Source organism: Vicia villosa, linkage group LG1, assembly GCF_029867415.1.
Source record: "Vicia villosa cultivar HV-30 ecotype Madison, WI linkage group LG1, Vvil1.0, whole genome shotgun sequence".
Classification (NCBI taxonomy): domain Eukaryota; kingdom Viridiplantae; phylum Streptophyta; class Magnoliopsida; order Fabales; family Fabaceae; genus Vicia; species Vicia villosa.
Genome location: NC_081180.1, coordinates 97,555,129 through 97,570,430, shown reverse-complemented (window position 1 = coordinate 97,570,430; position 15,302 = coordinate 97,555,129). Strand labels below are relative to the sequence as shown.

At 33.2% G+C, this 15,302-nt stretch overlaps 1 protein-coding gene across 1 annotated transcript; it reads left to right on the top strand.

Annotated features, from left to right (window-relative positions):
• The first annotated feature begins 5,201 nt into the window (after window positions 1-5,201).
• On the top strand, window positions 5,202-12,057 carry LOC131643653 (probable aquaporin NIP5-1). The gene is made up of 3 exons (XM_058913934.1): window positions 5,202-5,990; window positions 11,005-11,486; window positions 11,591-12,057. Exons 1-3 carry the CDS (start codon window positions 5,784-5,786, stop codon window positions 11,784-11,786), a joined length of 885 nt encoding a protein of 294 aa, XP_058769917.1. The 5' UTR covers window positions 5,202-5,783; the 3' UTR covers window positions 11,787-12,057.
• The last annotated feature ends 3,245 nt before the right edge of the window (window positions 12,058-15,302 follow it).

Sequence of the window (15,302 nt, the reverse complement as noted above, 5' to 3'; positions counted from 1 at the left end):
TATGTTCTAGCTGTTTTACGTTTCTCTTCATTTAGCTCTTAGATCTGAATGTTATCTTTACTATAGATTGTCATTGGTGCTTTCGTTCCTTGTTCTCATGGATCCTCCCAAACCACCTAACCCTTCTTCACGTGAAATAGTTGATGAGACTGTTCATATTGTTGTCCATATAGCACAACTCCATCTAAACAATGTTTTACAAGATACCCAACAACAATTGGACGAACGATTTGAACAATCTAATTCGGACTTGCAGCAACAAATCAGACAGCTTCATACAAGGTTAGACAACAAAATATCAACTCGCAAACTCTAGGAATAATTCTCTCATATCCATTCTAGCTAAGTAAGCAGAACAACGCGCGGTTTAACCCAACCCCCCTTTTCTAGTCCTTCAGTTTCAAACCCAACTTCAAGGGTTCTGACCCCTACCCAAACACCCATGCGTCATTCAACCACCTTCTCACACACCCTACCACAACCTACTGTTTCGATTAACCCACCACATACAGCGACCCAAATTCCACCACTCTTCCCACTGTATATCTCATCCCCTCTGCTTTTATTTCAACCCCCAATACACTATCCCTATTACTCAATAGATCCCTTACTCCCAAATGTCTCACATACCCCATTTACCCCCTTTTAAAACCCCAAAACTTGAACTTGCTCAATTTGATGGTTCCAACCACTTGGAATGGTTATTCCAAGTTGAACAATTTTTTAGTTTCTACAACATGCCTCCTGAAAATAGATTATCCTTAGTTTCTTTCTATATGAAAGGCGATGCGTCGGGCTAGTTTAAATGATTACATCATAATCATTTAATCACATATTGGTTTTCATTTATTAATGCGTTGCAATTAAGGTTTAGAACTTCTACTTTTAAAAACCATCAAGATGAGTTGTTTAAATTAAAGCAAGATCGGTCAATGGTAGATTATCATACTAAGTATGAGAAGCTTGGTAACTAAGTTGTAGATTTTCCTCCTGATGCTATTGTGAATTGTTTTATTTCTAGTTTAAAACTTGAAATTCGCAATGAATTGGCCATTCAACGGCCTGTTTCTATTTCACAAGCAATTGGTCTTGCGAAACTGATTGAATCTAAATTCATGGATGCCAAACCAAAATTTCAAAAACCCTTTCCCACACCCTTCAACAAACCAAATACCCCTATTTCCAATACTGTCAGCAAAGACCATAAACATCCATCTTCCCCTTAAATTACCAAATTACCCATAAAACGCCTTTCTAATGCGCAAATGCAAGAATGTTGCACTCAAGGCCTTTGTTTCGATTGTGATGAAAAGTTCATTTCGGGTCACAAATGTGCTTCTAGCCGTTTTCTTTTACTATTGGTTGAGGATGAAAACCCGGATTTGCAAACCGAAGAGGATACCTCTCATGAAGAGGATAATGATACTGAAGCAAATGACACCTATTTTTAATTATCGACCCAAGCATTGACGAGGCAGTTCTCTACACAAACACTCAAATTTCAAGGCCTTATTGGTGTACTTCCCGTGATGGTTCAGGTAGACACGGGCATTACTCATAATATTCTCCAACCCCTGATTGCCTACCACTTTCATCTTTAGACTACTTCAATCCCTCAACTTTCCTTTATGGTTGGTAATGGTTCCCATCTTCAATGTGAAGGTATTTCTCACAATGTCCAGCTTACTCTCCAAGAAAAATCGTTTTCACTTCCTTTTTACCTATTACCTATCGAAGGTGCAAACGTCGTTTTAGGAATGACTTGGTTATGTACACTTGGACCTATTCAGGCAGATTTCTCTATTCCTTCCATGACATTCAACCATAAAAATAGCCAAATCACCCTTACAAGTGACCCAAATACCCTACCTACACTAACCACCTTCCACCAGCTTAGAGAACTCATGCATACAGATTTCATTGCTTCTTTTCACCTAATGACTTTCCACCCTTTTGAAGTCCCACTTAAACCTTGCCCAAACCACCAAACAATAACTCTAATGGACCCTAACATTGTAAGCCTCATTAACCAATACCCCACGGTTTTAATGGTACACATGGTTTTCCCCCTTCGCGCCCTTATGACCATCACATCCCTTTATCACCAAACACCCCTCCCATTATGTCAAACCTTACCGATACCTCATTCCTAAAAAGGATCCATGTCCTCCCTCATTCATGAAATGTTACGCGAAGGATTAATCGTCCCTAGTAATAGCCCATTTTTATCCCTTGTCATTCTTGTTAAAAAGAAAGATGGCAGTTGGCGTTTTTGCGTAGACTATCGTGCACTTAACGCAATCACAATAAAAGACCGATTCCCCATCCCAACCATTGATGAACTCCTAGATGAATTAGTAAATGCTAAAGTTTTTACTCACAGAACAACGTTTAGAACAATTGATGGCCATTATGAATTCCTAGTTATGCCTTTCGGCCTAACAAATGCTCCTTTGACATTTCAGGCAACAATGAACAAATTATTGTGTCCTTATCTTTGCCAATTTGTTTTAGTGTTCTTTGATGACATTCTCATTTACAGCTCTTCAATGAGTGACCATTTGGTTCATTTAGATATCATATTTAACTTGTTAAAATCAAATTATTTTTGTGCAAAATTTTCAAAGTGTGTTTTTGTAGTGCAAAAGGTTAATTATTTGGGCCATATTATCTCACAGGGTGGTGTTGCTGTAGATCTAGATAAGATTCAGGTAATTTTGGATTGGCCTATTCCACGTTCTATCACGACACTACGCAGTTTTCTCAGTCTCACCGGTTTTTATCGACGCTTTATGCGCCACTCTCGCCGCTTCCCTCATCGATTTATTGAGTTCCACTAAATTTTCATGGAGTACAGAGGCTAGTGTAGCCTTTATAGAATTGAAAAACAAAATGACTGACGTGTCGGTGAAATTTCGCCATTACATAAGCCGTTAAGAAGTGGCATCAATACCTCATCAGCCACCCCTTCCAAATCTACACAAAACAAAAAAGTTTAAAAGACTTGTTATTACAAAGAATACAAACACCATAGCAACAAAAATGGGGTTCAAAACTTCAAGGTTTCAACGTTGAGAAAAGAACCATTAAATGGACGACAAATATTTGTTAAGGCCAGTGTATATAGTATAGAAAAAAATTTAACTATGACATCGGTCATGACAAATCACTGAGGTGAATGCGCATTTTTTATATTACATTATTTTCAAAGAATATTAAAAATACATTGTATACAAGAAATCCATCATGTTTCATTCCATTTCATCCATTAGTTATTTATCCAAATAATGGATTCTTGTTAATTACCACTCCGTTCCATTTCATTCCATCCCATACCAGCAATCCAAACATACCTTAAGTCTCAAATATCATGACAATAACAATAACAACAACATCATTGGCAACAACAACGACTACAAATACATCAACAACAACGTGGAGAGAGTTTTACAAACTGAAAAATTCATGAGTGAGTCAAATAAAAGTGTTGGTTTGAGGTTCGAGCTTCCCTCCTCCTTGGAGAAGATGTTGTTTGAGTTTGTTAGGTGGAGAAAATGATGTTTTGTTCGCTAGGGTATAAAAAGTGAATGAAACTTAGCATTATGTTGAGTGAGTAAAATATTGTTTAGAGTTTACATTTCGGTTTTCAGAAAAACCGAGAGAACATAACCGAGGTAAAAACTATGTTCAATTTAATTATAAAATATTAATCAACATTTAATGTCAATTTTATGTAAAAAAAAAAACCTTAGGGATAAGATGATTTATAAATAAAGGCAAAATTTTGGTTTTAAATAAAGCATAAATTTGCAGAAGCTAGGAATCAAAGCTCAAACCCTGATCTATATATCCTGCCGGTTTTCTACAAAATTGATAGATAAGATTAAACTTTAAAAAAATAACGCGTTTCAAGTTATTTGACATCGAATATTCATTGACTGAGGTGAAAGCTTTGTTATGAAATGTATTATCTGTAGTAATTTCATTAACTATGAACTTGTGGAATCTTCTGATGTCGCCACGGTAAGTACCCTAGTAGTAGTGGGAAGTACGAGTGATGTTAGATTGGAGGATGAGTTCTGAATCTCTAGCCTAACGTTCATAAAATCGCCTTTAGACTCTGACGTAACTTTACATATGGATCTAAGATTCTTCCTTTTGATATTTTGTGGAGTTCTCGAGTGAATTAGAGATCTGAATTTTGAGGAATTGGATCGAAAATAGTGATTGATCGAATCGACTATGACAGATCTCCGTGTTCGCTTTTGAGTGTTTCTTGATTCTGAGATCTTAGGAAGTTGCAAACGGTGAAGTTGGAATTGTGAATTTGTGAAAAGCATGGAAATCGAAAGTTAATTTTTTCTTGATTCGTTGACACCAAATCTCAACCATTAAAAAAATTGATCAAACAGTCATATAAATAGCCTATCTTTTAGACAAAAAATTAGGCTATATATTTTTTTAATTATTTAATTTAATTTAATATGACCGTTGGATCAATTTTTTAACGGCTGAGATTTGGTGTCAAATTAAACTTTGACGCCTTGGTATCATTTGATCATATCCTATATATATATATATATATATATATATATATATATATATATATATATATATATATGGAGCATATCAAGTGAGAGCATTTTTAAATGAGAGATGAGAGGAAGAAATATCAACCATTGGATTCATCAAGAGAGAGAATGTTACTACATTAATGAGGCTATTAATTTCTCTCTCTTGATAAATCCAATGGTTGATATTTCTTCCTCTCATCTCTCATTTAAAAATACTCTCACTTGATATGCTCTATATATATATATATATATATATATATATATATATATATATATATATATATATATATATAAAAAGGAGGATCAAATTACACCATAAGAGTTACATCACGAGTTCCACTCGTTCATAACTTCATTTCGAATAAATATTTCTTGAAATTAATCGTTGAATGGAAACATACTATCATATAGACCACCCATACTATAAAATTTGAGATTAATCTATAATAATTTACTATATCATAAATATATTCAAAGATTAACGTCAAAATCAACTTAATAACGATCTTATAATTCCTATCGAGAGTTTTCATATATTTTATAGAATTATTGCATTAAGAAAAACAATAATGCAAGGGCATTGACTTTTTCCATTTAGAAGTATAAAAAGTGAGTTGAATTCATGTACATTGCAAGCAAAAGCAACTCATGATGCATAGCACTTTCCAAACTCAATTTTATAATCCTTAAAATAACATGTTAATGTTAACAACTCCTCACTTCTTCTCCATCATATCATAAGTTGTTGAAAACCCACTTTTTCAACCATAGTTTCTCTCCTCCACCTTCAACCACGTTTTTGCTTTTCTCTTTTCCCATAATCTCTCCATCTTCGAAACTAGATCACAACCTTCATCACAAGCTTTCTCCGATTCTATTCTAACCTTAACAACAACAACATCATGCAAGTTTGATCCAACCTCTAAATCTTCATATATATGTTCAACTTCCCTAGCACCTTTCTCTAGCTAAGTCTACAAACCTGGGTCCTTCTTTTCCTTCCATTCCTTAGAAACAAATTTATAAAAACCAACCAATTATGTAACTGTACCCTTTAGCACCTTAAATCTCCAACAACAACAAAAAAAACCAAAAAAATTATTTTTCTTTCACTTGGAAAATTATGTAGTGTTGTTATTTTCACTAATATTTATCCGCTATCTTTTTTATTGTTTTTTTAACCAAAAAAAAGAAAAGAAAAAAAAAGGAATGACGGAATCGGAAACAGGAACACCAACGGCGGCGTCAGTGCCACCAACACCGGAAACTCCGGGAGGGCCATTATTCTCGTCGGTGAGAATTGATTCACTTGACCGTGAGTCTTTTGCAATGGGGAGGTGCAACATGTGTTTGCCGGGTGCTAAAAGCAATGGTTGCATCGGTGTTCGAATTCCCAGTGTCTCTCTCACTCAGAAGGTAACATCTCTCTTTATTTCATCTCTTTTTGGTCAACGAGTTTTTTTTTTCTTTTTTTTTTAATTTCTTTTTTTTATATATATATATTTTTTTTTTCTCATGCCACCGCCCATAAATTAATTCGATTTGATTTATACCTAGCAATGTCAGATTAAATTAACTGTTTCATGTGAGTTATTTATTAAGAAATAAAAACAGTAAACCTTGACTAAAATATAATAGATAACATTTTATATAGTATAGTGTGTATTAATATTATTAGTTTTATTAACAGTTAGGCATAGACAAAAATAATTTGGTTGTATTTAATGATTTTTGAGAGTTTGTTTGTATGTTACGATGTGATGAGATGAGATATGCATGATTGGGATATCATCAAAATAATGCAAAATATGTGAAGTAGTATTCTTTACACGCGTTGTACTATATTCTTTGGACTCTTTAATATTATTAATACTCTTCGCTGTCTTTTTTATGTCAAATAATTAAGTAATAAAATATTTATTTTAAAATTCAACTACCTTTATTTTTTTAGATGGCCTCCCTTTTAATTTAAAATATAAATAAATAGTTTAATGCATTTAATTTAAAATTGAAGTGAGAATGTTCAATTTTTTATTTATATTTAAGATCAAAAGGATTATTTATTTTGCAAAATTATATGAAGTGTGTGACATTTGAATTAAATATATGTAATCCCTCAATTTTGAAAAAATAATTTACCCTTAAATATAAGCTTATTTTAACCTTGTAAATATATTAATTGAATTTACTCTTTAAGTAATCATTTAATCAATATTTCTAAATTTTCTAAAATATGAGAAGTTAATATTAACTATATAAATATATTTAAAAAGTGTTTTAGGTATATATAATTATAAAATAAATACAATTATTAAATATTTATCTTAGAGACTTGAGAAGTGTTCCCTATTTATTTTCGGATTAATAGTTATATATTTTAAATCTAACACAATTATACGTTTGTCGATGATGTTATTTTATTTATAATTAATATAAAAATTAAATATTTTTAAATATAATATTTATGATTAACTGATCGTCCTGGCATTAATTAAATTTTAATTTTTTTATAAAGGTTCCATAACTATTTTTATTGCGGTATCTAATCATTTCCATATTATTATAAGTAGGGGTAGTGAATGAACATGTCCATTTATGTTTAAGTCTGTTCTACAAATGTCCACAAAAAAAAGATTTGATGGGACCATCAAAGCTAAGGGTGCATACCTAAAACTTTGATCCGTTTTACAAAAAGTGAGGGCGGGTAGACTAAACCCGCAGACACTGCATTTTTTAAGACTAAAAATGCAAAATTTATGTTAATGTATGTGGCGTAAAAATCCGCGTAAAAAACGGAACGAGGCGGAGCGATCACACTAGAGGATGAGGACATAAAACTTTGGTCAGCCCTGCACAAAAGTGCGGGTAAAATAGATATGCCCAACAGACCGAATCCGTTTTGCCACCCCTAATTATAAGTCATCTTAAAATAAATATTGTCTTGTTTCATGTCACCTAAATCGTTTTTTAAATATGTTAATTAATTCATTAAATAATTGTAATTAATATAAGAGAGTAGTTAGTAAAGTATACAATATTTGTTATTTCTTCTGTCCCACGATGAGTGATCTATTTGATCATTTTATGCATATTAAAAAAAATTGTATAAAAGTAAGAGAGAATAATATTTTTATTATAGTATCTGATGAAAATTTTATAAATTAGAAGATAGAATTAAAAAAAATGTGTCGAAAATTAAAATGAATCATTTATTTTAAAACACTATTTTATTTCAAATAAATCATTCATTATGGAATTATGGGATTGATGAGATGGAGTACACTTTTTTCTTATTTTCACCCTCTAAAGGTGTGCTACATCCATTGCCCAATTGTAGCATTTGGACCACTCAATACTCAAGTATACATGTTACTTCCTCTATTATTTATTATAAATTATTTTTAAAAATTATATTTTTTAATTTATTTGTATAATTTTACTAGAACTATTCTTCAAATGCATTTCTTATTTTAAAATATATTAAAATATATTATTTTGAGCAGAGTTATCTTCAATTTCACACATTTCAATATATTTTTGTCGGCCTTCAAATGTATTTTCATACAGATAAGGTTATGGATAAAAGCAAATTCATTTGAAATAAAAAACAAAAGATGGATAATGGCTTATGAGTATATAGGATTTCATATTTAATCTAATATATAGAAATATAAATTATTTAAAGCATTGTAAAAAAAATATTGTTGAGGTTGAATAAATTAGTGGATAACTCTATCGATATTTATAATAAGTAAGTTGGAATATCAATATCACTTTAAGTTTAAGTCGTAAGGAATAAATATCAATTTCCTCTTAGGTTGTTAGTATTTATATGGTTTTGGAGGTTCAGTCTTCATAAGACCAATTGATCGATAAAAAAAAAAACACTGCACTTTTATTTATGAGTTTGAATTTAAAGGGAGTAAGAGAGAGTTGGAGAAAACTTTCGAAAATAAAATTTTAAAAAAATATATAAAAAATATTTGACATTTAAAAAAATTGTTTAAAATGATAAAAGAGTTATTATCATTACTATATTTTTAATGTTCATAATATTATAACGGCTTAAAAGATATTTAAAAAATTTATGGAAGTCTTCAAAAATTCTGTAAAACCCTCACTTCACTACAATTTTTTAGTTCAACAATTTTATAGGACTTTTGGTATGAATAAAATCAAACCCTCCAAAACTCTTTACTTTATATATTAATATTAAATTTATTTTAATTCAAAATATTAATGTGTAATAAAAAAATCTAATTAAACTTAAAGTTTATAATAATAATAATTAAAGTAAAAAATATTATAGAACTGTTAAAGAAAATTAATTTTTATTAAAGAAATTATTTATAAAATTTTTAATATAAAATAAAGTTAATATATAAATATTTGTAAACAAATAAATTATTAAAGATAAAAATTGAAAAATATAACGAAAGAAAACATATTTATTATTTGTTAAGATCGAAGAACGGTATCCAAATTTTATGCTACATTTGTCATTGGAGTTACTCTTAGGGTGTGTTTGGTTCGGGGTAAATAGAGGGGAGGGGAGGGGAAGGAATATTTTTAATTAAATGTGTTTGGTTCAAATTTTATGAGGGGAGGGGAGGGAAGGGGAGGGGAGCAAAACCCCTCCAAAACACACTTTTTGCATCCCTCCAAATCGGAGGGATTTGGAGGGGAGGGGAGGGAATCTCAATTTTAATATTTTAAAAATTATTATAATTACTATAATATCCTCAATTTTATTTTAATATTTCAAAATTATTCATTTTCTTTTGTATTATTGCTCTCTTATGTGTGATTTTTCTCGATTGTTTCTATTAACTTATTATAATTATTCTCCATCTTTAAATTATATTAAATTTTTTGTCTAATCATTTCACTTTTTTGATTTTTTATAACTCTTTTATGTTTATTTATGTTTTTTTTTCTAATTTTGTTATGTATACTATCGTATTTTCTTTTATATCAAATTTTAAAATTTTCATTTTAATTAATTAATTTATTTTATTAAAAGATTTAAACCATTTATATTTAATAATAAATTATTTTATGTATTTTGTATGTTAAATAATTCATTACGATTTCAAAGTTGTTATCAACATATAGTTTAATTTGTTTTTAATATTTTATTCGAATTAAGTGAACTCAATTTTTTAACGTTATATAGTAAATTATAACTTTTTAGTCACTCAATATTAGAAATTTTACTAACAAAAAAAATATGTATAAATTTTTCACATTTGAATATCGTACTGTATCATAATAAGGATAAAAATGTAAATTATTAGTAAAACCCCTCCCCTCCCCTCCTGAACCAAACATATTTTGAATTAAAATCGCTCTCTTTCCCTCCCCTCGTTTGAACCAAACACCCATCTGATTAAAAAAATCTCCTCACCTCCCCTCCTCTTCTCTCCCCTTCTCTCCCTTTCATTAAAATCACTTTCCTCCCCCTCGCCCTCGTTTGAACCAAACACACCCTTATGTTTCCTTGTTTGCCTCCGGTCTATTAATAGGAATGAATTCGCTTTTCTTTCTGCATGGACCATAACTTATGACTATTAATGTGCCTTTAAAGCTTTGAATTTGTGAACATTCCTACTAGCCATCGGACCCGCCTATATTACTTACCCCAACTTGGTCCTGCCTCATGGGATACTTTACAATCGGAATGGATTCTCCAAAATTTGGGTTTAAACCCGGCCTAAATTTCTTATCATATGCAAGATGCTTTAAGTATGAATCAAATTGTACATAGTTTTTCAAGTATAAGACCAATAAGGCGAGATGCTTTATGTGAGAAATGAATTGTACGCAGTTTCTCTAGCATGAAACATATAAATGCGATATTACTTTATGTGAAGAGTCGGATTGTACACAGCCTCTTAAGCTTGAGGTCTGTATGTGAGAAACCAAATTGCACACTATTTCCAATCGGGATAGACATTTGGCTTTCCGAAGTCGCGGTCGATCTTATATGGATTTTCTTCCTGTCCCTTAACCTCATACTTTTACTTGGGAATTAGGCTTAGTTAGCCTTAATAATTACTTAATTCTTCAGGACTCACATAGAATTCAGACTATCATTGAGCATGAATCCCTAGAAATGATGTGACTGGAGGATCACTTTTTTCATCAAACATCGCTAAACCCGTGCGTCCTAAATATCTGATGTTAAGGATAGCAATCCGCAGGGTCTTTAAAATTGTTTTAGATCATGCAGGATAGCACAAAAATATTGCAGCACAAGTCTCTATAAAATTGTTTAGAAAAGCTTATAAACAGTGTCTAAAAGTTATTTTCATAAGCTTTGTAAGTAAAGACCAAGTGTGTTTGGGTATAGATGGAATGTTCTAAATGTAGATTTTTAATCTGTATATTTCCAGAAAAATCATTCTAATTTGTATGACTCTTTTCACAGATTGGAGCAGAGTTTGTAGGAACATTCATACTGATCTATGCAGCAACAGCAGGACCAATAGTGAACAACAAATACGCTGGAGCAGAAACACTCATGGGAAATGCAGCCTGTGCTGGTTTAACAGTCATGTTCATTATTCTCTCAATTGGTCATATCTCAGGTGCACATCTCAATCCATCACTCACCATTGCGTTCGCGGCGTTTCGCCATTTTCCATGGGCACATGTTCCGGCCTACATTGCAGCACAAGTCTCTGCATCGATCTGCGCTTGTTATGCTCTCAAAGTTGTTTATCACCCTTTCCTCTCTGGTGGTGTAACTGTCCCTACTGTTAGCATTGGACAAGCTTTTGCATCTGAGTTTATCATCACCTTTATTCTCTTGTTCGTTGTCACTGCTGTTGCTACTGATACTCGCGCGGTTGGTGAATTGGCTGGTATTGCTGTTGGAGCTACAGTTTTGCTCAACATTCTCATTACAGGGTATAGAAACTTTTCTATGACATTATTGAATATTGATTTGTATTTTGATTTCATATTATTCCTTTGTTCTTGTTTTAATATTGTAATTAATGTTTTAATTTTAGGCCAACAAGTGGTGGTTCGATGAACCCAGTGCGCACCTTAGGTCCAGCGGTTGCAGCAGGAAACTACAAACATATCTGGATATATTTGGTGGCGCCGACGCTTGGTGCGCTTGCTGGTTCTGGAGTTTATACGCTTGTCAAGCTGCGTGACGATGAAGCTGAACCGGTGCAACCAGTCAGAAGTTTCCGTCGCTAGATCTGTCTGCGACACTTGTCTTTACAGTCTACACCCCACTGCTCATGTTTCAAGCTTCCTGTATAATAGTATATAATTGAATTAAATAAAAAGTGGGGATCTCTATGATTGTGTGTGTGTGTGTGAATTTGTGTGTTTTTTGTTTGTGTTATATAATGTGACATGGTAAGTTTGTTTGATTGATGTGGATTTTCTAAGGGGCTAGTTATAGCCATGGTTTGTATTATGATTGATGCACCTTATAATGAATTATGTGTTTTGTTGTGTGTAACCTTTTTTTCTTTTGCCTTGATACTATTTATTTCTTGAAACTGATATATCATGTGATATATAGTTTAGGATTATTGAAGGAAATATAAATGTCATAACCATGATCATAACCATCACACACATGATGCTAGTGCTAGAGAATCATTTACAGGTTCAATTTGTGACACAATGGTCGTGTCTAATAAAGTAGGTTTCTTTAACCATTATTTTTCACTAGAACAAATATAAATATTTCAACGAGTTTTCACCTCAGATATATGTAAAATCAATACGCGAAATTTATCTCTTTGGTTGAGAACTTAAACAGATGAGAAATCTATTCCAATAGACACTTTTTTTAAAGAATTAAAAAAAAATCGTTTCTCTCGTCGATTGAATAAGCAATTTGTTATGTTCGAGAATTAGAAATCGATGTTTCAGCTTCTCGAAAAAACTAGAAATGATGAGAGTATTATAATAATGATTTTGAATGGTGACTCTAATCTCCTTTACGACGTTGCGGGGTGGACTTGCATGTTTAGCACTCCAACGCCCAAGTTAGATCCAGATTCAAGATGAGTAAAGTGAAATTCGAGATCAGAGATTGTGTACCTTTTCATCGCATCTGAATTATTTTTATATTTGGGCCGAGTAGAGTGGACCTTTGATGGATTGGATCTTGCTCAATTTGGCCTTTAGCCGGTCCAGAACAGTTTCTCTAAAGGCTTGACCGGGCGCTGAAGGAGTCTGTGTAAGCCTTAAATACCATTGATCGGCTTGTACATCTTAGTCCAGTATGAAATAGAACTGAATCGCAGAGGATTAGTTTTGAAAAGTAATGAGAAACAGACGCATTTAATGCAGTTTTATCGCATATAATCTTAATTACCCATTCCTGACTTGTGGGATGACGTGACCAGTTAAGGTATGGTGCAGTTCGTAGAGTGCTTGAGTGCACCTGAGTTTGTCGTGTTTCCGTGTGTTGAATTATAGTAATTGATCTTGAGATCTTTGTTCATAGTTGGTCTTAGATCTTTCAACTGCCATATTTTATAAGTATGGTGAGTTAAACAATTGGAAGTTTTTTGCACCCACTAGCTTTCAATTTTTCGGTTACTCTTCCAGAGAGATGTCATTGTTCCTTTTATCTAAGAGCACCATCAGAAGGTACTCGAAGTCTTTGCTTAAAGCTTTTGTCTTTTTCCACTTTTTTCGATTCATCAATCTCTTTAAACCAGATACCCTCCTAACTCGAGCTTTCTCATCGGCCTTTCTTGCTTTTAATTAGGATGAGTGATAACGTTGTTGATTTAGTGAGTGATTATAAAGTGGAAACTTCATTTGAATCATCCTATGGTGATTTTGATGATAGCGGTCACACGGAGCCAAAAAGTATATCTTTATCTAATGATTCAAGGTTTGAAGAGATGTATGAGGTTTCTTTGGAGTAAGAAAACCTTTCTTTTGGTTCGTTGGACGCCCTTATATCGAATGTTTGCAAGGAACAAACCACGTCGAAATCCAAATGCCCATTCCTGTTTTATCGAAGGAGGAAGTGTTGGACAATTTACGAAGGATGGAGCGCACTAAAGATTTCTTTCAAGTTTTTTTAAGAATTGAAGGTTGCAAACTTAATGTTGTTGAGGTGTTAGAACGCTTAATCATTTGACTCGGTCGGGAACACCGATGTATGATTGGTTAGATTGGCAAGCACCTTTTCGGCTTTGAGCACTAGGGGCGTCTTGCATGATGCTGACATTGTGGTTGGCGATCCTTTGGGGGAGTTAGTCCTTCTTATGCTAGAGGATAGAAGGATATGCAGTACTTTTCTGACTACATGGCTTCGTTCTATGAGTGCTTGTTTACAAGAATATGACTTCAGCTGCCCTTTTTTGAATTTTAGATGTCCATCCTTAAACATTTAAAGATTTCCCCATCCCAACTACATCCGGAGTTGTGGGCGTATGTGAGGTTTTTCAATTATGTGTTGAGCATAAGTCTTGGAAGCCACTTATTCGCTTATTCTTTGATCTTTTTCGTCTCAAGCGTACTTCCCTAGATAACTTTCACAACTACGGGCTTCTTTAGCTTCACCTATTTGTCTCTTGGTTCTACCCTTACATGCCTCTCTGTTTTGTGGTTTACACCATTTTTTGTTATTCCCCTCTAATTCTCCTCAAGATTTTCGGATTTCGTATCTGAAGTATTGGTCTAAGATCCACTTCAACCGGAATGTTGGCTCTTATTGTACCCAGTTGGGTTCTCCTTCTCTGGTCGAGGTGACAATAGGGAGGAAATTCATTTTTGGTTATAAGGAAGAGTTCGGCCCTGGCTAGGTGCCTCCTACCAAAAAGTGAGGAAAAGATTTATTGATACTCACACCATCTTAAGTGTAGTTAATCTTGAGGAGACGAGAAAAGTCTTTACTGAGAATGGGCCTTCACGCTTTTTTTTACATTCGTGATCTCGTTTTGCAGATAGCTTGGACAAAATAAGTAAGCTGAATATGTTCTATCTCCTGGAAGATGCTTCAGGAATCCTAACTAAGATGAATATGGAAACTTCTTCTTTTACTTTTGTTCTGACTCCGACTCATTCTCTTGTCCCGGATATAACAAGTTTTGCTTTTGTGTTTGAGGTGGGTCATCTTGTGGATGTTGCGACAATTTTGATAATGGTGGAACCATATTTGCCTCCAGCTTCAACTAAAAGGGGCCGGTATTAAGAACATTCGTCTCTCAAGGAGGAGGTTTCTCCAAAGCAGAATCACATTTTTTAGGGTAATGCTTTTAGGGAGATGACTCCCTTTATAAAGATGCCAGATATTTTTTTCTTCCCAACTTCCACACACTCATGAGGAGGCTTCCACCACTGTTTCAATATCACATTTATTCTTCTTCCATAATCTTCCTGAGGGAGATAATATGGAAATGGCTTCTGAATTGGCTAATAGCATGTTCAAAGCTGCCTCTATCTTTTCTCCCGTCTATGCTGGTCGAGGTGATGTATTGGCCCTGGGCGATCCCTTTAATGAGATGGATACTTGAAAAGGGAAGATTAAGGTTATGGAATTGAAGTAAGTTAATATTAAGAATGAGCTTTTGAAGTTAAAGATGATAACTCTTTGTGAGTGAGAGAGAGATAGAGAGAGGTGGTGTAAATACATGGCTCTCCTTCGTCTTTGGTGGCTCGTGTGACTAAAATGGAAAGATCTCTTCAAGATGCGGAGAAGCGATACAAGGTTGTTTCTGATTCTGTTAAGGATAA